The 25,929-nt window shown below is 38.8% G+C and overlaps 1 protein-coding gene across 9 annotated transcripts in view; it reads right to left on the reverse strand.

Annotated features, from left to right (window-relative positions):
* The window catches only part of DYNC1I1 (dynein cytoplasmic 1 intermediate chain 1), a 308,417-nt gene that overhangs the window by 235,329 nt on the left and 47,159 nt on the right, over nt 1-25,929 (reverse strand). For 6 of the 9 annotated variants that reach the window (XM_032402092.1, XM_032402094.1, XM_032402096.1 and 3 more), the window contains exon 5: nt 17,303-17,362. The exons of the other annotated variants lie outside the window; for them this stretch is intronic. In XM_032402092.1, the coding sequence (XP_032257983.1) occupies nt 17,303-17,362 (60 nt within the window). The remainder of the gene's footprint in view (nt 1-17,302; nt 17,363-25,929) is intronic. 9 annotated transcript variants of the gene reach the window in all.

The following is a 25,929-nucleotide window of genomic DNA, read 5'->3' on the forward strand; positions in this document are numbered from 1 at the left end:
TCTTTTTGACTGACTATCATAACGTTTATGTTTGTTTTAAAAAACCAGAGAAAACAGATTTATAAGTGCCCTAAATTAAAAATTCTTTAAGATAGATTTGGAGATTATCTCTGTCAAGGAGACATAAGAATCAGAAACATAAGAAACTACTGATTTCTTTGTATGGGCACATGTATAGTTTTGGTTGGTTGGAAGACTCTATTTGCTTTTCCTTTATCTGAAAGTATTATCACCCTGAAACTTCTCTGCTTTCAAAACCTATCTTGTATAAATGAGCTTATCTCACTAAACAAAATATTTTCTTTTCTCAATAGTTATCGAAAAGTTTCAACCAGTCCCTCACTGACACTGTTTGTGAGCTCCCAACTCCACCCAAACTGTCAAGAAGAGATAAAAGCCTAGCTGTGATCACGTGATTCTCCCAATGTGTCCATCAGCTGATACACCGATAAACTTGGGGATGACTTGGTCTCAGATTTTAAAGCAATCCCTTATAACACTTCTTGCAGGGTAATTGATAGATTAATATCTTTCCATGCAGTCTCCAGATTGATTCAGCTGCAATTATATCAAATGCTTTTATTCTTTGTGGCTTTTTGCTGTTGCTTTAGTAACTGTGTAGTTATAATGCATATAAACAGTTTTCATATATTATCTTATTTTATCCTCAGTACAACTTTTCATCATATTCTGATTTTACACCTGAGGAAACTGAGGTTCAGTGGTGTGAAGTCATTTGCTCAAAATCACAAAGGTAGTAAGTGACAGGCTCAGGTCTTGGCTCCATCAAACATCAACTCCAAGGACCATGTTTGTAGAAACTGTTCTCTGTTGATCTTGTCCTCCTATTTTTTTCCTAGTGCCTTATGAGCATCACCTTATGAGGCGCATTCTTAAAACCTAATATAGTGGCAGGCCAAGCACATGTGATCATTTTATAAGCATGAGAAAGGATTCCTGAGACACAGCCAGGCCTGAAGTACTAGGACATAATAGGGTAGTGTTTGCAAGGGGAGTACCACACAGCTGTTCCCGGTCCTCGCTGGTTCAGAAAGACTGGCCAGGAGGTGGCACCCTTCCCCAGCAAAGACCTTCCTCTTAGGTGTGTTCTCGGAGTCCTCAATTCTTTTTTTTTTTTTTAATTTTATTATGTTATGTTAATCGCCATACATTACATCATTAGTTTTTGATGTAGTGTTCCATGATTCATTGTTTGCGTATAACACCCAGGGCTCCATTCAATACATGCCCTCTTTAATACCCATCACCAGGCTGAGTCAGCCCTGGACCCATCTAAGGGCCTGCATGTCAATGGATCTAGAATCCATCCATTTGTACAACCCTGTGATCAAGGCCTTCCTCAACTTCCCTTTTTGTAGGAAAATATTTCTATGATTTTATCGGCTGACAAAATTGTTACAAACTATGTTTAAAAGATGAAGTAGCCAGTAGTTATTTTCTTTAAAAGTATGAACTTTGAGCATCATATTTATTTTTATTCAAGATTTACCAGCTCATAAGTCTTTTATACAAGGATACAAATTAAACTGCTTAGCAAAAGAGGGGGGAAAAACCCCCATTGTAGCACTGATGCTACTATGATTCCCTTTCCTTCTAAGTAGGCTCTTCAGTCCTGGCTCTGGGATAGCTTTGCTGCCCGCCCAGCCCCCCTCCTGCAGAGCTCATCCTCTTACCACTGTGCGGGCAGATACGTCTGCCACAGCCCCTGGTCTTCTCATGTCACACACGGCTGCAGACTTACTCATCCCTTACCGATTCAGCTCTGTACCCCGGTCCTTAGTTCAGTGTCAGGTCCAGAACAGGCACTAAATAAATGTGTGAGAAAGGAAAGGAGGGAGGAAGAGAAGACTAGAAAAAGGAAAAGGAGGAAGGCGTCATACAGAAATGTACATTGAGCCTTTAATCGTCAAATGCCATGATGGACATGGCATTATTATTAAATTATACTATTTTTCACCTTGATAATTTATTCCAAAATAAGAGGCTCTAATAGAATTTTAAATGCACTGAATTAAACATGTATCATGTTCTAAATAACCGTAAGAAAGCAATTCAACGTCACTTAAGAAATACAATAAGGCCTCTTAATATTTGGATTCACTCTGACCACATTTAACAAATCTAGAGAATCCGAATGGGAGAAGTCCTAGAGCAGCGGTTCCCAAAGTGTGGTCTCTGACCGTCAGCCACAGCACTGCTTGGGAACAGGTTAGAACGCAAATTCACAGGCCCCACCTGAAACCCACGGAACAGAAACTCTGGGGGCAGGGTCCAGTGGTTCTGATGCTCACTAAAGCATGAGTACCCCTGAGTTAGAAATACTGGGTAATGTGTGGGAACAGAGATGTCGCTATTTAACCAGATTCACCTGGGGCTCCCCAACCCATAGCCAAATCCTAGAGGATGAGGTCTTAGTCCCACTGAAAAGGGAGGATGCCCCTGGACCAAGCTTATAGAGAAAGCTCTATGAGATGGGCCAGGCGCAAAGATGAACCAAGGTGAGCAAGAGATAAGAGGCAGGCAAAGGAGACTGCAGTGTTCAACATATAAAGGTCCTGGTGAGAGTCTGTCCTGGATCTAAAACCAACAAGTCAGGCAGGGGATGCCAGAGACCCTGGGCAATGAACCACGATCCCTCACAAGCTAACCTGGTATAGTCCCGGGGTGACACAGGGCCCACGTGTCCCCACGGCGGGGGTGGGACTCCCCACTAAAAGTCCTGGAAGCTTCTTCTCCACCTGGCCCTGTCAACCTGCTGAACCAGCTGGCTGAGCAAAGCCATAATGCACCAAAACTGAAATATTTCTTCTAAAAAGAAAAACTGGGTGTTGATAAAGAATAAAAAGTGAAGCTATTTGAAGTTCAAGAAGGTCATTTGCTGGCACTTGGGATGTAAAATTTCTCAGTTCACCACAAGCACAGTCTGATCTACCCAGGTTCTACCCATTTGTCCTTGGGTTGGACATACTGAATCCCCAGAAGAAAACTACTCCTTTCCGGGAATCTCTGGGCCCATTTCTCTTTCTGTTGCTGGTTCAGTTGAGATCTCCTGTCTGTCCAACCACAGTAAGGTTAGCGTGGCTTTGCTAATAAACTGCTTACAAAGTTTCGTTATCCAAGAAAGATAAAACTCCAAGTGTGACCTGAGCACGCTCTATGATATCTACCAAAGCTGCAGAGAGTCAGGGTTATACAGACTTACCCCCCAAATCGAAGGATTCTGTCCTGTCATTAAGAGCATGAGAAACATGTACACAGACACTGGAATTCTCATAAATACATACTCTGTAGCTCCCATTTCAAAGATGAGTGAAGGTGGAAGAAAAACTTTACTGATATTTTTAAATGTGATTAAGACTCTAAACATTCTTTTTAATCGTGAAGAGAAAAAAATACTTGCAGAGTTATCTACCAAAAGAGGATACCCTGGTTTTGTGCCTATGTTCTGAAAAGGCATCCATTCTTTTCAAAGCCAAGGACCCCAGAACTTTGGCTCCTAAAGCCGTTGCGCCTGTGACCTGAAAATATGGAGACAGTCACTGTTTTGTGCCTACATGTGGACTGTTAAAGCACACCCATTAGATTTCAAAGAAATTACTATCTCGTTGCCTTTAAGAATAAAGGTAAAGAATTTAAATGGGAAAATAATTATGACAGGGCAAGGATCTGGTGGAGTGGTTATTGATGGCAAGGGGATCAGAGCCCTTTGATCAAAGACTTAGGTTGAAGGGTATCTTAACTTTTTATTGAAATACAATTTACATACTATAAAATTCCCCCCTTTTAAAGTGTACAATTTAGTGGGCTTTCATATATTTACTAAGATATGTAACCATCACCACCATTTAAGTGTACAACTTTTTCTTTACTCCCGAAGAAATTCCATACCCACTGGTAGTCACTCCTCATTCCCCCTCCCCAGCCCTCAGCAACCACTAACCTAACTTATACCTTCATATAAATGGAATAATACAGGATGTGACCTTTTGTGTCTCGCTTCTTTCACACAGTAATGTTTTAAGGTTCAGATAGTGCATATCAATGTCATTCTTTTTTATTGATGAATAATATTCCACTGTGTGGATATACCATATTATATTTAATTCATTCAACTGTCAATGGACATTTGTATTGTTTCTACTTCGGGCTATTATAAAAAATGCTGCTATGAATATTTGTGTACAAGCTTTTGTGTGTACATATGGTTTCAATTCTCTTGGAATTGGATTGAATTCTCTCAGAATTGGCATATGCCTAGCAGTAGAACTGCAGGATCAATATGGTAATTCTATGTTTCACTTTTTGAGGAACTGCCAGACCGTTTTCCAAAGTGGCTTCACTAAAGTTATAATCACTCGCAGTGTACAAGGGTTCCAATTTCTCCACATCCTTGTCTACCTTTATTATTATTAGTCTTTTTATTATAGCCATCTTAGTGAGTGTGGTGTCTTGATGTGATTTCAATTTGCATTTTCCTGAGGGCTAATGACGTTGAGCATCTTTTCATGTGCTTATTTGCATTTGCATATTTTCTTTGGAGAAATGCCTATTCAAGTTCTTTGCTCATTTTATTTTTTTAAAAGATTTATTTATTTATTTGAGAGAGAGAGTGCACGCATGGGGGGGAGGGGTAGAGGAGGAGAGAATCCCCAGGAGACTCCCTGCTTAGTGAGGAGCCCAACACAGGGCCTCAATCCCACAACTCTGAGATCATGACCTGAGCCAAAATCAAGAGTCAGATGCTCAACTGGCTGAGCCACCCAGGTACCCTATTTGCCCATTTATTTGTCTTTTTGTTGGGTTATTTGTCTTTTTGTAGTTGAATTACAAGAGATTGTTTATATATTCTGGATACTAGACTCATCAGATATATGATTTGCAAATATTTTCTCCCATTCTGTGGGCTGTCTTTTCACTTTCTTAATGATGTCTTTTAAAGTACAAAAATTTTCAATTTCAAGAAAGTCTAATTTATTTTTTTTTTTCATTAGCTGCTTGTACTTTTGGAGTCCTATCTAAGAAATCATTGCCCAATCCAAGGTCATGAAGATTTATACCTCTCTTCTCCTAAGAGTTCTATAGTTTTAGCTTTTACATTTAGATTTTTGGTCTGAGTTAATTTTTTAGATGGTATGAAGTAGGGGTCCAACTTCATTTTTTCTGCATGTGGATATCCAGTTGCCCATGCTTAATTTTTCTTAATATTCTGTAGCAAGATTGACCAGGAGGACAGGGAAAGGTTTTGTCATGAATATTAATCCATACTGATACCCACTGGCCCCAAGCAGTAGCCAAATCTGACTGTAGAAGGATGGATTCAAGAGAGGGACTAAAAGCTTCCAATGGTTCATGAAAGCTCTCAGAGCACTTGAACCTTCTTCCATCACTGCTATGAGCATCATCAAATTCTTCCTGAATCAGTTAGATATAATACAACTCATATTCTCTCTGATGTTCTGATTTCAAACCGCCGTGAATTGTATATAACAAACTTGATGTTCCTGCCTTTCATATTCAGGATTATTGGGGAAAATTGCATAAATAGTGCTGTACTATCTCTATTAGACTCATAAAGGAACCCAACAATATCAGAGAACTGGCTTCAGATAGCTAAGTGAGATGGCTATCATGAGAATTTCACAGATACCATCAGCTAATTCTTAAAGATCTGTTTATATCAGAGTGCATGACTCATTTTGTAATTCATCATTAATATTGGGAAGTAAAGCTGCAAGACAGAGCATGACAGTAATAGGATTTTTTTTTTCTAATGTCACAACGCAAACGTCGTATGAAGACACAGAAAAGCCAGAGTAAAAGTATACTTCAGGCACCTAAGAAACTCTACAAAGTTACAAATTGTGAATCACAAAAGGCTCTCAATCATAATCTTGGAATAGCAGTCTCAGAGTGTTCAGTGACTGGAAATCATAATGCTAGATGATATATCGATTAGAGCCAGTGGCAGGAGAGGAGTGACAGTGGATAAGGTGGCAGTCAGAGCTTAGGTCAAAAGCCAGTATGTGGCCTCAAAAGCCAGGAAACCAAAAAGGGTCACGGCAGTAATGAGAAGTCTGGAGCAAGGATGAGACTTGGAACTCATGCACATCAAATCAGGAACAGATATTCTCAGAGACAAGGAGTTATTTAGCCAGATGCCAAAGTAGGTCAAGGCTAAGGAATAAAAGAATGTCTTCACTGGACCCATACTCAGTCCTGCTGGGTTTTATTCCTGCTTATTTGCATGTGAGTATTTCATCCCATGATACATTAATGGTGCTGCCAAAGAATTTTTCTAGTGTTGCTTCTAAAATTCCTTGAGGTTTCTCAAAGAAGATTTCCTAAGACAGCAAGAATGGTAATGGTTCCATTTTCTTCCTTGTCCAAACATCTTATGTGGGTATGTACAGTGTCTTTGACAACTGGCAAAGGAACTACTTCAGCCAACATCATTATCAGCAACCACAAACAATTTTCAAAGCATGGCACTATTCCACATCCTAACATTACAGGCAGAAAAAGGAGTCGAACATATACATCAAAAGGCAAGTAGGAATGAAAGGTAGACAATAATAAAGAGTCAACATGAGTGATTTATACAGTAAGTGGGACAGGGGAGTATAATGGGCAGATTACTATGTGTTTCAATAAATAAAGGAAGTTTCACTGAGACTGAAGGTCTGATGTGAGTCTTGAAAGATAGGCAGGACTTGGTCAAGTAGAAAGGAATGAGGAGGGTGACCTAGAGAGGTGGTCCCGTGCAAAGACCTGGAGACGGAATTCACATTTTATACCTGAGAGACCAGGTTTTCAGAATAGAAGTTTTAAGTTGAAGGGCAATGGAAGATTAATTTTAGAGAGGTACATTGAGACCAGACTCTTAGAGGGCTTAAAATCTTGGGCTAGGGGCACCTGGGTGGCTCAGTCGTTAAGCATCTGCCTTCAGCTCAGGTCATGATCCCAGGGTCCTGGGATCGAGCTCCGCATTGGGCTCCCTGCTCTGTGGGAAGCCTGCTTCTCCCTCTCCCACTCCCCCTGCTTGTGTTCCCTCTCTCGCTGTCTCTCTCATAAATAAATAAAATCTTAAAAAAAAAAAATCTTGGGCTAAAGAACTTGAACTTCAAGCTGTAGATAATGAGAAATTACTGAAAGTTACTGAGTAAGAAACAGCTGCAGAGAAACATTACTATAGCAACCATGTGAAGAACGGTGTCTAGATCTCTCTCTTTGACAAGTGAGTGACCAGAGACTATGTGTGGAACCTGAAAAGCTGGGCATAAAGGAACTGAAAAAGGATCTACAAGCAAAAGGTGGGTGGGTTGGTTCAGTAACCAAACAGAGAATCCAGGGAAGCGTTAATTCATAGGAGGCAGCCAGAGACATGGTTATTGGACTTGTGATGGATGGTCTAACCAATGTGGGGACATGGTCTAAGGCGGTTATGGCCCTGGGAACAGAAAGGACATGCTGTAGTTTGGTGACTCTGGAAAAGAATGAAGGGGATAGGCCTTAGCAGTTTATGGAGGGTGAAGGAAAAGGAATCAATTGTTGATTCTTTCAAGGCCTCATGCCTTATGAGAGGAAAAGTGAGTGGTGTGACTTTAAGACACGGGAATCCAGAGAAAGATAAGCTTTGGGGTTAGAAACGAGTACTTAAGTGGATGAGTTTGTGGTTCCAATTGAATGAGATATACGACCAAAGCTCAGAAAAGAAGACAAAACAGAAAATATGGCCATGGGAGCCACCCAATGAGAGCCATATGAGAAAATGCTGCATCCATAGAAAAAATATAGGGAGCCAAGGGCACAGAAGCTCATGTAATATGAAAGAGGTTTAAAAAAATGATAAAGGTGAAGCGTGGATCACTACATCAAAAACTAACGATGTATTGTATTGTGACTAACATAACATAATAAGATTTAAAAAATGATAAAGGTTAATTTGTTTTCCAAACACCGCACTGTAGTGCATTTAGGTGTCGAGGTGTGACATCTCAAGGACCGATACCTAGGGTTGGGAAGGGGACACCACATAGAGGAAAGGTGACAATGGGGCACCACCCAGTAGAAGTGACCCTGGCATTGCAGCTCCTCACTGCACTCCATTTATCACCCGGGTTCCAAGTGGGTGTTTTCTTCAAAGGACTGGGAAGCAACTTGATGGCTGACCTTTTCTGATTACTTCAAAAAAGATGAGTTTCCATTTTCTACATTCACATTTTAAAAATCATTTGAGGAGGTATTTATTTCGTTTCCATGATATTTACTTCTTACTGTGCAGAGATATTAGTTTGGCAGCTAAAGTATTTTTCCTGAACAGAAGCAAATGTCAAGTCTGGCTCAGTCAACAGGCACAGCCAAAGGGTTTGCCTTGAATTTCATAACACGAGTAAATCTTGCAAATTTCCAGGATGAGAGAGAAGTCAAAATAGTCATGGTTACAATCGAGCTTGGCTTCTTCATCCGTGGAGGCTCAGCAGAACCTGTACAGCAGAGCCTATCAAGTGCCCACGTTACAGAGGAAGTTGAAAGTTCAGAATTATAAGGACAGAAAGTACAGAAGTGTGTTTTCTCCAATATTACATAAAAAGACAATAATAATATAAAAATTTTATAGAAATGGCCTTTTATTGACTTAATATTCATGAGCAGCCCTCTGTAGAAGTTGCGATAGAAAGCTATAAAATTTTACAATTCTTTAAGTCACTTAGCACCAAAGTGTAAGCACACACCCTTGCCAACTGGCTATATTCATTTTTCTGAAGTGGAATAAAAAAAGAATATAGTTTTATGAAAATCCTGCTGCTACTGTGAAACAGAAAATATCCTATAATTGCTTACTCAAGTTTCTTGAGAACATAGAACAAAGACTGTCAGATAGCAGGCAGCTTCTCAAGAAATGTTTGAGGACTGGATAAACAAGTAGCATATGAGGTAAGTAAAGTACTTCTCCATCTCTTGTGGCAAAATTGTAATTGGGTCTGTTAATCCAATTTATTAAAGTTTTTCGTGGATCAGAATGTATTCTCTATTTATAGATTCTGAAGTGCATTTTACCATTATCCTTTGATACACACACACATTATAAGCTGCTGTTCTATATTTCATTTTCTGTGGAAAGTGTGATTAGGTGCTATTAAAAAGGCAGAGATTGTCCGTTTGCTCAAGAACATAGCCCACATTATTCTCAAGAAAATACTAGACATTTGTTACATGGAAAACCTTAAAAATTAATTCAAACCAGAGATCTAAACATAATATATAAGAACATTTGACAAAACTTGAATAAGTAAAAAGGTTACTTCACCAAAGGCTAATGAGGTTATTACTGTTCTGTTAGGCAAGTGGAAATGATTTTAAAATGTGAAAAGTCCTCTAAAACTGCCTGGCTAGATTTTCTCAAACACCTACCAACATCTCGAAGAATATATGTTTTTCTAGTGCCTTCATGGAGTTGGTTTAATTTCTATTCTTGACAGAGTGATCTATTTCACCACAGCAGTTTGGGATGGTGCCTGGTGGATTCAGAAGTAATACTCATCCTCTCTTGCAGCCGACAATAAAGAGAAAGTTGAGAGAAAGAAGAGGTCATCACCTTTTACCAATATCTCCCAAAGGTGGAAGGCATCCCTATGTTCCTCCTTCAAGGAAGTAGCGGCCAAATCCCTCACAGCTTCCAAATGTTTTAAATTTTTTATTTGCTTCCAAATATTTTAAAAACTCCACCAAGAGTTTAATATACTATGACATGGAGGAAATATAATTGTGAGGCTTCAATAAAATCAGAAGGCTTTAAACATTCCTGTATGTTATTGGGTTTAACAGTTTTGAGTTAAGGGCCACAAAATACCATTATTTGCTCATTGATGACTATTCATCATTGAGAATCTTTGCTTCCCTCCTAGCTCCACAACCCTTATGCTTACTCAGCACATCTCCCTAAAGACTGACAATCTCCTGGTGATATTTGTACTTAATGTTTCCTTCATAAAACAACAAAAATACTTAAAATATAATCCCTCTCTCAAACTTCTCCATTACAACCCCAAATTTCACTTTCCAGCTTGAGATTTTTTTCTATTCTGTGATCTTTTAATTTCTTTTTATCCTATTATTTCATTCTCTACTTCTATCATCTTTAATTCACTTAATTTATTATAATAGCTTAAGAAAGCAAAGCATTTTGGGTGCTGTCATAAGAATTTGCCTGGTTAAAAAAAATGAGTCAAACTTATCTTCTCATTTTATTTGTAATTTTCTAGAAGCTCTTTTTCCTGAATGCCATAACATCTCCCTTATTTCTCTACATTGCCATTTGCTTTACTGATCAAGTAAACATACAAGATAATATACAAACCAGAATCAAGTGACACAATATTTGTGCTTTTAGCCAAGTTGGAGTAATAGAAACCAGATTTACTCTCCACCTGAAACAACCAAAAAAAGGGGAGGGGAGCAGTTTGAATGAAACAAGAGTTTGTAAGCTACTAGAGGTCAGGCAAAAAAGAACTGTGTTGTACAAGAGAGGGGAACCAAAAGATGAGTCCAGTAAGTGCCCCAGCTTACTGCATTGAGAGAATTCTCAGGCCATGTTGCAGGGAAGAAATCCAAGTGAAATCTAGCAGACTCCCTAAGTTGAGGAGACAGAGCTGAGAGTCTAGGGAGACCAAAGCAGCTAGAATTGACAGGACAAAATAATAGAAAGTAAAACTGCACAAAGAGAAAACTCCAAAGATCTTCTAAGGGTTGCCCTTGAGGATTCAGCTTAGTACTGAACCAGTGCAAGTATGTGAGGAAACTATCTGAGGCCAAGGAAAGAACTACCTGAAAAAATTAAAGGTAACAGTTCTGGGCACTTGCACAGGAACAGGATTAGTGCCTGTTGCCTCCTACTAGGCTAGAAAACCTCAAGATTTATGGGTCATTGTGTAGAATGCATATAAGGGTCTTGCCTCAATAGCAGGAATTAGTTAACCCTAGACTGAGCACTAATCCAGTCCCAACTAACAAATTTTAAAAGAAAGACTTGAAAGGATCAAACCATTTCCAAGTGAATTAACTGTATCTCAGAACCAAATCTCAAGAAGATTTATAGAAATTCAAATACATCCAATATCTAACAAACTAATATTCACAATGTCTGACATCAACCAAAAATTAGCAGACCTGGAAAGAAGCAGGGGGAAAAAATGACTATAATGAAAAGATATAAGTCAATCAATTGAAACTGACCCAGAACTAATACAGATGATGGACTAGCAAGCAAGGCTATCAAAACAGTTATTAAAACTGTATTTCAGGTGTTCAAAAATTAAGTAGAAACATGTAAGATTTTTTTAAAAGACCCAAACTGAACTTCTAGAGATGAAAATTACAACATAAGAAATTAAAAATTCTCTGAGTAGGCTTTATGGAATACAAGAAATTGCAAAACAAAAGACTAGTGAACACACACACACACACACAACAATGGAAACTATCCAAAATAAAACACAGATAGAAAAGAAAAATAAGTATGGAGGAAGTTAACTGTGGGAAAATTTCAAGTTACCTAATATACATGTGATTTGAGTTCCCAGAGGAGAAGGAACAGAAAAAAATATTTGAATGTCTGACCATTATTTAATGGTCAGGTTTTTCAAAATTTGTTGAAAACTGTAAACCCAATGATCCAAAGAATCTCAGTGAACCCAAGCATATGAAACATGGAGAAAACTATACCAAGGTACATCATAATCAAATTACTCAAAATTAGTGAAAAAGAGAACATTGCTAAAGCAGCCAGAAAGAAAAAAAAAACTGCTGTATACAGAAGAATAAAAATGGAGGTGACAGCAAATTTCTGGTCAAAAACAATGCAAGACAGAAGACAATGAAACACCATTTCTGAAGTACTGAAAGAAAATCAACCTAGACTTCTATACTCAGTGAAAATATATTTCAACAACAAAAATATTATTTCAAAACAAAAATATGTATTTCAAAAAAAAAAGCTAAAAAAAATGCCTAACAGAAGAACTTCACTACAAGAAATGTTAAAGAATATCCACCAGGCAGAAGTAAAACTACGCAAGATGGAAATATGGATCTACACAAAGGAATGAGACACATCAGGAAAAGTATTTACTACATGGGTAAATATGTAAGATATTTTTTCTTATTATTTAAACCTCAGTGATAATTGGGTACTTAAACAAAGATAAAAACAATGCATTTGAAAGTAGATTATGATAAGTTAAAGATATACATTATAAACACTAAAGCAACCACTAAAATAATAAAGCAAAGAGATATAGCTAATAAGCCAAGAAAGAGTTAAAATGGAATCATAAAAAAACTTAATAATACAAAGGAAGCACCAAAAAAATAATAAAAGGAAAGAAAATTATATAGGACAAATAGAGAATATCAATATTATAAAGATTTAAACCCAACCATATCAATAATCACATTAAATGTAAATAGTGCAACTATCCCAATTAAAAGGCAGAGATTTTTAGAATAGATGAAAACACCCAATTATATGTTGCCTACAAGAAATGTACTTTAAATATAAAGAAATAAATAAAAGTAAAAGTTAAAAAGTTAAAGGGTGAAAAAAAGTTGAAGGGTGCAAAAAGATACACCATGCTAATGCTAGTCAAAAGAAAGTTAAAGTGGCTATATTAATGTCACACAAAGGAAATTTCAGAGCAAAAATATATTACCAGGGACAAAGAAGTTCATTTCTTAATGATGAAGAAATTTATCAAGAGAGACATAAGAATCCTAAACATTTATGCACCTAATACAAAATTTCAAAATACATGAAGCAAAAACTGACAGAATTGCAAGAAATAGAAAAGCCCAAAACTGTAGTTGGAAATTTCACCCCTCTAGCAATAATCGATAGAGCCAACAGACAGAACATTAGCAAAAGATATGTAAGACTGGAACAACATAATCAACCAACTTGACTGACATTCATAGAACATTTACCCAATAACAGCACAACACACACCTTTTTCAAGGGCACATAGGACATTTACTAAGACAGATCATACTATAAACATAAAGTAAGTCTGAACAAATTAAAAGGACACCAATAATACAAAATATGTTCCCAGGGTACCTGGATGGCTCAGTAGGTCAAGCGGCCGGCTCTTGATTTTGGTTCAGGTCATGATCTCCGGGTCGTAAAATTGAGCCCCATGTCAGGCTCCATGCTCAGCGCAGAGTCTGCTTCTCTCCTTCTCCCTCTCTCTCTGCCCTTCTCCCCACTCCTCTCTCAAATAAGTAAATAAATAACTCTTTAAAAAAATACGTTCTCTAACCATGGTAGAATTGGATTAATCAGTAACAGAAAGATCTCTAGAAAATCCCCAAATATGTGGAAACTAAATAACACACTTCCAAATAACTCACCAGTTGAAGACAAAATAAAAAGGGAAACTGGAAAGTATTTTGAACTAAATGAAAGTAACAAAAATAGATCAAAATTTGCAAGATGCCACTGAGTAGTACTTACGGGTAATTCTATAGCACTACCCACCTATATTAGAAATGAAGAAAGATGTCAAGTCAATGACCTCTGCTTCCACTTTAAGAAACTAAAGAAGGAAAATCATATTAAACTCAAAGTAAGCAGAAGAAATAATATCAGAGTAGAAATCAGTGAAATAGAAAATAGAAAAATGGAGAAAATCAATGAAACCAAATGCTGGTCCTTTAAGAAGATCAATAAAATTGATAAACCTCTAGCCATACCAGAAGAAAAAGACATAAGCCAAAATTTACCAATATCAAGAATGAGAAAGGTGACTACATCTATAGATTCTGCAGATATTTAAAAGATAATAAAGGAATGCATACACAGTTTTAGGCCAATAAATTTGTCAGTGGAGATAAAATGGACATATTACTTCAAAGACACAAACTGCCAAAGCTCACTCAGAAAAATACAGATCACCTCAACAGCTCCATTACTATTAAAGTTATTGAATTTGTATTTTCAAATATTCCCCCACAATAAAATCCCAAACTCAAATGGTTTCATAAGTGATTGTATTCTACCACCTCTTTTAAGGAATACCTGAATATTGAAATTATGTCACCAAAGGCATGACCCATAAAAGAACAAATTTGTAAACTGGAATTTGTCAAATTGAAACAGGTTTGTTTTCTTAAAGATGCAGTTAAAAGAATAAAAAAGACAAGTCACAAATGGGGAGAAAATATTTACCAACTATATATCAGATAAAGGATTGTATCCCAAATATGTAGAGGAGTGATGTATTTTATGTTGGTTAACTGAATATAAATAAAGAAAAAATAAATCTAAAAAATATGTAAAGAACTCCCAAAACTCCATAAGGAGAAAACAAACAACCCAATTCATAAACAATAAGGGCAAAAGATTTAAGCAGACATTTCATCAGAGAAGATATTTAAGTGGCAAATAAGCACATAAAGAGATATGCAACACCATTACGTCACTAGGGAAATGCAAATTAAAACCACAATGAGATACCACTACACTCCTTTAATAGTGGTTAAAAAAATAATAATTAAAAAAAAAATCCAAATCAAATGTCATCAAGAATGGGGAGGGACTGAGGATCTCATGCACTGCTGGTGAGAATGTATAATGCTAAAACCACTCTGAAAATACCTTGACCATCTCTTAAGTGCACATCCACTATACGATTCAGCCATTCAATTTGGCAATATTTACCCAAAAGAAATGAAAGTATATGTCTATAATATGATTTGTACATGAATGTTCATCAGTTTTATTTGTAATGGGCAGAAAACCTGGAAACAACCCAAATATACATCAAAAAGTGACTGGATGAACAAATTGGCATGTCCATCTGATAAACTACTCAGCAGTAACAAGGAATGAACTACTGATACACACCTCACATGAACGAATCTCAAAAGTTATTCTGGTGAAAGAAGTCAGTCAGAAGAGTACCCACCACATGGTTTCATTTATTCTATATTCCAGGAAATGTAAATGAATGTATAGTGACAGAAACCAGATCAGCTGTTCTGGGGATGGGGAGAAGCAGTGGGAGGATCACAAAGGGGTGTGAGGAAACTTATGGGGATGATGAATATGTTTATTATCTTGGTCATGATGATGGTTTCATAAATTTGTACACATGTTAAAACATCAATTTGAATACTTTAAATGTGTACAGTTCTTTTGTCAATTATACTTCAATAAAGCCGTTTTATAAAATGTCAATTATATTTCAATTAAAAAAAAAATCAGGTGACATAGCAAGCTATGGGCTATGATCAACCCCATGCCAAGAATCAAGAAGAGGACATACAATTATCTCTAGAAAAATCGTGTTGTCTGAGGTATAGTTCATCAAACTGTGTATGAGGGGAAGACGGCCCTGCATGTAAGGACTATCAGAAAAGGGAAATTTTCATTAATCAGTATTTAAAATTGTAACCTGGCTAAAATAATCTCCTCTCTCAAATATTCTCTGCATGCTCCTTACAAGCTCTCTACAATCAACCACTCTGTGAACAGAAAATCTCATCCACCTCTCATCTTTCTCTGACTCACTGGGCCTGCTCTGAAGCAAAATGTGGCAGGCAAGGTGGGAGCCACAGATATGCCATCTCCCCAGAATAAGTCACAAGTTTTAATCTGCATAGTCAACTGAATTTTAGCTTGGAAAACATATCTAAATGGGAAAATTCCCAACTGTTCTACATCAGCAAGTGTAATTTAGCAAGGCCACAATCTGTCTAAAAATCTGTTAAGTGCATAGGCTAGAGTCTCTGCCAGTTCCATCTTCCATTTTTTTTTTAAACACAATGAAATATTGAAGGACTACACTCTGAAATTCCCCTGAATTGTAACATACTATATGTTCATGTTTCTCTGCGTGATTTAAGCCATATTTCTTGGTTATTCAAATACTAAAATTTGAAATATGACATACAATGAACTACAAAACTAAATAGCCAAGAATTTAGTGATGTTGGAAGAGTGTTCTTAGTTACCTGAAGCGTTAGAGTATTTCCTTAGTTTAGCAGTGTTGTGAGTCTGCTGAGAACTCTTGCATACACAGAGGGCCAAGGGCAGGTGACATTTAACCTAACACCCAGACCACCCTCCAACCTCTGTGTCCACCTACAGTAGGCAGTGACATTGATAGAAATCTGCAGGTACATGCCCAGGAATCTCAGGAATTCAAAATAAATGATAACTAAATAAACAAACAAACTCCCACTTTGAGATGTATTGGCTTATATTTAGGAAGAAAAAAATAATAATTTTGTAAAATACTGTAATAAAATGTGCTATTCACATACGGAGGTACCCGGTGGCATACTGGCAAAAGTCTCTTAACGGGTGTGAAGGCAAGGGAGCAAGCCCCTGGTTTGTCGCATTTGCCACTTTTTATGGTGTAAATACTTCCACCACAGCTGATTTCAAGCGGATTTCACTAAATGCAAAGTTGGGAAGAGACGCACACAGGCCGGCTCTCCCGAGCTTGAGCACGAGCTGATACAAACACCCCACTGCAAAGATCTCATGCACTGCTACGGCTAACTACAATCCTACAAGAGAAATAAACTCTTGTTTCTAGGACAGCCTTGTGTGTTTTATTCTTTGGGGAGGAATTTTCCATTCTGAAGCAATCTTTTAACCTGTGATGGTACATTTCCATCAGGAAAAAAAAAAAAGATCTTTACAATGTTGGAGACCTCATCCATCATGGAAATATTTGAGATTTCTTAATACTGAGAAATGCAACAAATTTGCTTTTTCTTTAAACAGGAATCTTTACATGTTCAAACTTAGTTCAAATCAAATGCTTATTGTTGAGTCCCCAAAAAAGTGAAAAGGAAAGGAAACAAACAAGACAGGACATTTTAATACCAATTTTAGACAAAAATTAACCTAAGGCAACTTCTTAGTAGAGGTGAAGGATGGTTAGGATCTAGTCAAGCATACCTCCCACCACAGAATGCAAGTTCCCCACCTTGAAGCAGAGGTGTGGGTGTATGTTTGTATTTTGGTTTTAGGGGAGTGTCGTTTTGCAATAATAGGAATTTAGAAGGAGAAATCGAAAGCCACTTTTTGTGGTGCTTTCCACAAAGAGAGACTTTCTTCAAGGCTTCCCTTTATAAGGAAAACTAACAGAAGGAAATAAACCTATCAAACTGGAAGTTCAACGAAAGGGGGTAAAGCGTGAGCAAGAACAGCTCCAGCATTTCAACACAAGTGTAGCAAAGAAATAAAAGGAGTAACAAAAGAGCAGACATATACCCAAGTTCTGAGTCTGACTGCAGCTGGAGCACTGAGGGGTCTGTGTCCCACTGCAGGGTCCTAATCGTGCAGCACAAAGGAAAAAGAACACAGAGAATTAACAAAAGGAGAGGAAAACAAACCAAACCAAACCAAACCCTGTCATTCATCAAGGCAATGGCGTATACAATACATACACAGAACATCTCCCCACTTACCCCCTCCTCCATCCCCAGGTGCAAGGAAGACCCCGTGAATATCAAGTGACAAAAGGAAGCGAGGAATCTTCCTTCCCTTTGAACATCTGTTTCATACTGGAAGCTACGGTTGTTTTCATGGAAGGAAGCCTAGAGCTAAATACTCAAACTCTACACACCTCTTTGCCCCTGCCCTTTTTTGTTTTGTTTTGTTCTGTTTTCTACTCAAGCCTGATTGATTTGAGTATGTAAACTGGTTCATGTTTCTCTGAAAATCCAGAGCCCATCTACCCCAGAGCACCAAACATCTCTCATGGGGTGAAGAGAACCAAAGGCAAGGCTGCAAATCCGTGAGAGCAAGAACATCTGGGGGGGAGGTGTGGCCAGGTGGAGCCTGCCTTCAGGGTCTGCTAAACTTCTGGCTTCCACAAGTCAGTTACTGCAAGAACAATGCCTGGATTTCGAGGCTCATGGGTATTTTGTTTTTTATTTATATATTACACTGAGATGATCACCGATAATATCATTTGTCTCTGAGACGCCAGGGAGATCTTACATCTTTTAAATATTTCACAAGAGACAGCACAAAGTATCAACAGTTACCAAGGCATTCAGTTTTCCGTGTTATTTCTCCTTCAAAATAAAAGGGGATAAAGAAGCTCTTCTATAAACAGAGTGCATACAAGAACCTTTCTTAAGCCCCATCCCTTTTGCTTCAACTAAGTGTGGCCCACAGGCCAGGATCACCAGCATCTCTTGGAGCTTGTTGGGATTGTAGGCTGCAGTCTCATCCCCAGGCTCACTAACTCCACACGACGGTTTACTAAGGTCCCAGGCCATGTGCAGGCACCTCCAAGTTTGAGAAGGCCTCCTCAGTTTCCTTGTCTGTATAGACTTACCGTATCGACATTTCTCTGAGTCAAACCCTACCCGTGTGATCCTATATAGCTACTCTTCCAAAGGTAGCAGAATGCAGTCATGGCTACCCTTACCACTCTGGCTGGGCTCTTGCCCTCTTATGAACGTCCTGAAACATGACAACTAAAGTCCAATGAGAACACTAATCTGCCACTGTTCCTTAGACCAGTGCTTCTCAAATTTCAGTGCACATACACATACTTGGGAATACCGTTGAAATGCAGATTCTGGTTTAGCAGTCCTGTGACATTTCTCACAGGCTCCCGGAGATATAGATGTTGCCAGCCTGCAGACCGCACTTTGAGGAGCAACGTCTTGACTTAGATCAATGGTTTTCAAACTCTGACAAGGATCAGAATGATGTGGAGGGCTTACTAAAATACAGAATGCTGATCTCCAACCCCAGAAATTCTGATTCAGTAGGTCAAGGGTGGGGCCTGAGAATTTGTACTCTGACACTGACAAGTTTCCAGGTAAGGCTTCTAGCTGACCCTGGAGCCACGTCTACAGAATGACTGGGCCAGACTAGTGCTTTCAGTAGTCAGCAGGCAGACAGCATCACTGATCCTCAAATATGTCAGCCTCTAAACCTGTGATTAACTCGAGCCTGGCTTAAGGCCCAGGATCCTTTCAGACCAGTTACATCAGAAGGTGCAGAGTGAGACCCAAGCATCTGTATTTCGGAAAACTCTCCAGGTGATTCTAACGTGCAGCCAAGGGTGAGAACCCCTGCTCCGGACTCTTCCTCTGCTCAAGGAAAGCAGGCCTTCCAGGTTCTGGACGCTGATTCCTTCACCTTGTTGGTGAATGTAATGGTTGTAAATGGTGGAAGTAACAGAATCCATTACAGTGATTCATAGCCGCTGTTCACATGTCTCTGGGGATCAAACCTTCTCTCTTTAAGGGCATCTCTTTGGCTGCAGACAGAACGGCAGCCTCTGGCTCTGGCTGGCTGTGAGAAGCATTCCCCTGTAAGGGTTGGGGATCAGCTACTTTGCCCTCAATTTGCCTGGAGGTTTCTGACGGGATGACCTTTTTTGACCTTTTCCACTTCTCCCAGGCAGGTGAAGAATGCAGCAGCTCCCAGGTGGTCTGGCTTTGTCCTGTTACTTATTGGACAGCTCATCTGAACTCACTGTATCCTTAAGAAGTAAAAATGATGATTCCATCAGAATCACTCACTTAAGGAGTCGACAGCTCAGCAGTCTGGAGTTTGCATGTACTTGGGCAGAACAACAAAGGTGGTCTCTGTAACTAACCCACCGCAGTCCTGCCCCCACCCAGTCACACACATATTATTCAGTAAAAGAAATCATAGTCATCGTCAATAATGAGCAGTGAGGCAAGGAGTCAAGCCAAGGATGCAATCAAGTGTGCTAGTTTTATTTTCTTCTCATTTCTCCCATTGTTATCTGTGGGGTGGTCAGGTTTGCACAGAATGCACTTTTTCTTTGAAAAAGCACTTAAAGCCAATACTTTAAATGGGCAAAAGTTGTTTTTCTCTCCAAGGGTCGCCTAGAAATGTGTATTAAATGTTTGCTGAATTCCTTCTGTGCAAGCTTGCAGAGACACTTCTCCGTAGGGGGCAGGACCTTGGAGAGGGGCCACACCTGTTCCTGGAGGTGAGAGGGGTGCGTTTGGGGTGTGGCTCCACTGTGTGTCCTGAGGAAGGTCTCTGACCTCCGCAAAGTGAAGATGCCGGCCTAGAGACCCTTTAAAGCTTTTTTTCTGCCTGATATTTGAAAACATCAGATGATGATTAAACTGCCTTTCAGTTCTCTTTTCTCCAACTGGTATACTTTTCTAACCAATCGATATACACCTTACTTCCTGACCATCTTAATATCAAGCTAGTGTATCACTGAAAATAAAATGATGGTTTCCCCTACAGCTTCCTGGGCAGTTTGAAATCTTGCCAGGTGGTTTATTTTTTTTAAATGAAAGAAGTAGTGAAATTGTAAGTGCAAAAACATATGTGAACATAATATACTCCCACAAAATATTTTCATATAAAAATCACCCCATTTACCGTAGTAATTAGTTCTCGTTTTCAGTCATTTTTGGAATGGACCGATCAGTGCATGCAGGGAGAGAATATTCTTGTCAAGAGCATTCACTTATTCAATAAATATCTATTAAAGGCCTAATAGGTAAAATACTGTGATAGAGGATGAAAAGAATTCTCAAGGAACTTACAACTCTTATCAAGAGATAAAACATGTATAAATAGTTTAGTAGAACCAGGCAGAAAGTAAAACATGCCATATGAGCGTCACCAAAGGTGTGCTGTGAGGCATGGGACTTGCACATAAGGATCTTACATTTTAGTGAAGTAATGAGATGTATGAATATTTATACCTAATGATATACTGATAACCTATACAAAAAAAAAAGGGTAATAGTTGTCATTACTTGCACAGGGCCTGGCATGGTTTAAAGTTTCAATAAATGTTAGCCAAAAAAATAAACAAATGCCATGAGAAAGATTAATAATAATGATAGCTATAATTTCCTTTCAATGAGTGGGTTTACTCTGTGCCAGCCAGCCAGGCCTTGGACTGTACTTTCATTATTCTCTCAAGCCAGAGCAGGGAAACCCCCTTCCTCTGAAAAGATCAGAGATTCCATGCAACCTGGTTTTGGAGGGATGGGGTGAGGATTTGGACATAACAAACTCATTTTCATCAGTGCCTGGTTTGTTGGACTTCAGCCACTGAGTTGGTTTACTGGGTCTAATGAGAGTCTATTATATTTTAGATGTCAATTTACCAACTTATCACGAGAATAATAACTTCCAGGAAGAGCAGTTATACACGCCTGGTAAAGTCTTCTCTCCTTGAAGGCCAGCTTCCCGGGAAGCCAGATGACCAGCAGGGTCTTTGGGATTGGAGAAAGTGCAGCTAAATGTTTTACTCCTACAACTTCTCCCTGCCTTATCCCCCATCATGTCTGCCTCTTTCCACAAGACCAGACATAGCCCCACGCTGTCAGAATCTCCCTTTTCCCCCATTACTGGGATGCCCAACAAAACCCTTTCTGATTGATGTCATCATTCTTTAACTATGTCAGTTAGATTTTGTCTGCTGTTCCTATATGGAAAATCATCCTGGTGTTATTTGCTTATTTTTAAGAGCTGTATTTGTCTGTACTCAGCAGTTTTAGGTTATTTCGTAGAGGTTAACTCTCTGACGATCTAGGGGAGGATTTCTGACCTTGCATAGGGAAACTGCTGTTTGTACAGATCTTGAATAACCCAATAATTCTCTATCTATTCTGGACTAAGGAGCATTGTCATGGTTTTATGGTCCCACAGTCGGACTGACAGTTCTGGATATTTCCCAACCTTGTTTCAAAATACTAGATACAGAAGCTTCCCACACCATGGAAAACAATCATTCACTTGTATGACCCTACATATTCCAGACAATCTAGCCTCTGGCATCTCACCTAGAAAGGCCTACCATGTAACATATAGTTTATAATTTGGGAGACAATGTGTTTTTCATTACTTTAAAAAAAAAATAGACAAAATATCAAAATTCTTCAAATTAGCAGTGACCTAGTCAGAGACTAACTGAACTTTAAGTTTCTACCAATTCATCATTAACTTCTTATAAAATTCTCCCTCCCTTGGTCCAGTTTTATTTGCTCAGTTTCACTTTATTAGATAGAAGTAAACATTCAAAACCAAACCAAAACAACAACAATCCCTGGCCATGTGTTCAGAGTATAACTTAGGAGTGAAAGGCATGAAGTCTGTGTTGCATATACCTTGCTCCCTGATGAGTGTTTAACTTCTCCCTCTTCAGCTGTTACCAACAGTAAGTTGCTAGTTTCCATTCTTCTTTCCATCTTTATTAAACCTCTGAGTAGAAAGCCCTGAAATTCTTTCCTAAAGAGTGTCTTTGCCTTGACTTTTCTTTGGTTATGAGAAAGTGATGTCTGATAAATATTTGGAAGGCAGTAGTTAAGAACTCTGTCACTTGTCACACTAACACTCCACTCACATACACTGCTGGTGGCATTTAAAATCAGTATAGTTATTTTGGAAGGCAATATGTCAATGTGCAGCAAGAACCATTAACACAGAATTGTTCCTGGACTGGTTTTACTTCCAGAAATTCAACCTATGGAAACAAAACATCACAAGCAATACTAATAACAAAAGTGAAGGTGATGATGGTGATGGTGATGATGATGATGATGAGAGCCTCTAGGTCATTAAATCCCATGGCCAATTTTGGCAGGGCCCTATTCTTTCCATCCCCATAAACCAAGCATTTCCCAATCAGGGTCACTCCTTCCCTCACCTCTGTACTCTAACCCTAGGTGACCCCACAGATATCTAATTTTTGCAAAAAAATAACCACAAAGTCCTCATCACCACTGAGCTCCAAGTCTGCTTTTTCATATGCCTTTTGGACATACCCATCTGCACACCAGAGCCATTTTACCCTTCTCGTCTCATATGTCTTTTGCTTCCTTTTCCACCCCACAACCCTAGTTTAGACCTTCAGGCTTTTACATCAGACCAATAGTTCCCCATTAGTCCTTAGACCTTGAAAGCATTATAAAATTAGTGTCCCAGACCTCACCTAGGCCTGTGGTTTAGGTACCTGTGTTTGTAACGAGTTCCCCAGTGAATTCACTAAACAGCCACCAGGTATGGGAGCCAGGGATTGCAACTATCACAAAGGCCATCCTAGTCTCAGACTCAGCTCTTTCTCTACAGCCTCCTTCACATGCATTCTACCTCCCATACCCCCCAAGCCTTTTCCTTTGTGTACAACTTTCCCATCATCTGGAATGCTCTTTCTTCCAACTCCACTTGCCCAAAGCATATGCATTCGTTAAGGCCCAGCTCAAATGTCATGCTCTTGAGATATATTTGTCCTCAATAACCTCATTCAGAAATAACTTGTCTCTCTCTGGGATAGGAACAGAGAAATACTTGGGCCTCTTATTTTGTAGTTCTCTATGCTAATCTACAGTCCAAAACCTGGACTGAAGACCAAAGCTGAGGATGACCTACAGGAAGTAATGAGCACTGTTACAAAGCCCAAAGACCTCAGCAAACACACTGCTGGGCCCACTCTGACTTTTTGCCCTGAGTCCAGTAACTGGATTTCTGCCTTGGTTCTGTGACAAAGTCCCTGCCTTATACCTCAGTCCTATAACCACTGCTGGGAATTCTCCTTCAGCAAAGTCCACCTTCGGGCAACTTGGCCAGCAACCTTGAGCTATCCTCCTTTTACCTCTGTCCTCATCCCTCTACTCATCCTGCACCCATCCCACTCAATGTTTTACAAGCTGTGCAGGCGCGCACACATGCACGCGCGTACACACACACACACACACACACACACACACATCAATACTTACCAAGTACCTAATATGTGTCAAGGCTCTATGTAGGGTGGTAATGAACCAGAACCACTTGTCCCAAATGAGTATACTACAAATTAATTACAGATGATTTGGGAATAATGGTTTATGACATTATTGCTCATCTCTATGAGTACAAATATTTGAGAGCTGTAATTACATAGCAACATTTCCTTAGATGGGTTCAAATTAAATCTGTCAATTTACTGGAAGCAGGCCCTTTAGAAGTGAGAAGAATTCCTTATCTTTATATTCCTTGCAGGTCTAACTGTGTCTTTCACACAATAAATCCTCAACTATTTAGTGAATGAGTGGATAAATGAAGAAACTAAGGAATGTTCTTTACTTGCCATTTCTGCTGATGGGCATGAAGGCTGAGGGCAAGCTGATTCCCAAAGAAATAGTTTTTACTTTCATTTTACTAAAAAATGAAAGAATAAATCGGGGAATGTCTGGCCTAAAACCCTTCATATCTCCCAAGCTGAGATTTGTGCTGAGAATAAAGAGAAGTCCAGCCATCTTCTCTATGAAATGAGCTCAGCAACTTTATTTCATCCTTAAAGCAACTGCACTGACACTCAACTCCTCACCTTCTTTCCTCTCTCTTTCTCTGAGGTGGAGAGACTGCTTGAGGGCAGAATACCAAACTTCCAGAATCCCAGGGTCTCTGAACGCTGGTTCCACGTGTTTTCTCCATCAAACAAGTCACTAGTCACTAATCAGATAAAGAAAATAGTTTGGGCCCGTGTGAGCAGAATGCCAAACAGAAAGTCTCCAGTCGGTGTTACCTCCAAACACTTATGTTCCTAAGTGCCGTTTCCAAAGGTAATCAACTGAATAATAAGGACATTTAAAAATCTGTCCTATCACTCAATCTGTCACTGTCATTTACATGATGTCAATTAATTAAGGATGGTGTTTAAATAATGAGCTAATGTTTTACTTCCCAACCTCAATTACTTCCTTACTTAGGATAGACAATGATGATGATAAAGATCTTCTGATGTCAGAAATAAAACTGGAATAGTGCAATACATACTTATATTGGGGTCTTTAAAAATTTTTTTTCTTAATTTACTGTGTGGGAATCTTCCCTCTGTTGACTAACATCTGAGCCCTAACATGGAGCTCCACCACCAGCCACACTAAGCCGTGCACGAACGCCATCTGAACTGGAGCCAAAGAGAAACCTAAGACTTCCCATCATAGAGGAAGGACATGTTTTCCCCAAATCTTTCCCAGAGGATCTGCTGTCAAGCAAGCAGTTTCTCTACAAGGAAGCTCAGCAGCCCCTTGTTTATTGGGTCACTGTAACCATATGCGGATACTTTTACAGTTCACCCTCCTGAAGACAGATGAATAAGATATCAAAAATGTTCAGTTAATGAGCTACAACAAAAAGAAAATCCTATAGTGTGCCTTTTATTCTAATTTCCAAGGAGACTGACTTTTAACCAGCCCTGTAATCTGTGATATTGGTCTCCCTGAAGTGCAATTAACCAGTCGCCATCTATCAATTTCTCTTTACATAATGATAATTTTTAAAAAATTTGTATATACAAAATTTCATAGGCTTATTAAATGTCCTCCAAGGTTTTATATTATTTTATTGTACTTTTTCACCTTTCCCAAAACCTTAATATCTTCCCTTTAGCCTCTGATTCATCAGAGCCCCTTAGAAGATGGTGATGTTTTCACCAAAAATGGATCAAAAATCCTTCGAGGCTTATGTGGTGCAAGAGAACCCTATGAAATCTAGTTGTGGATAAAAATGAAAGTCCTGAGGGTTTTATGTTGGGCATTAAGCTGGTGTTGCCTCTTAGCCCATTTTCCTCTCTTGAAATCACAGAGAAAAGAAAGCGATAACCAGGTGCTGCCCACAGAGCTTGACTACAAACAAATTATTCTAATTTCATTAAGTGTTCACGAGAAGGTAGATTGGAGAAAGAGTTTATCAAATATCTAAATTTTGCCAAAGTATCCCATCAACGTGAAATTTAATATTTACTATATAGAAGCCTAATGTTTAAATTGAACAGCACAAGGTCTGTGGATATCTGCTCCTTGGTCCCGAATTCTAATGTGGAGTGCACGGGAGGCGGAAAGCCTGAATGACCTTGGTACCTTTGTTTTCCCGTTAAGTGCTTC

This window comes from Phoca vitulina, unplaced genomic scaffold (genome assembly GCF_004348235.1).
Source record: "Phoca vitulina isolate PV1807 unplaced genomic scaffold, GSC_HSeal_1.0 scaffold4, whole genome shotgun sequence".
Classification (NCBI taxonomy): Eukaryota; Metazoa; Chordata; class Mammalia; order Carnivora; family Phocidae; genus Phoca; species Phoca vitulina.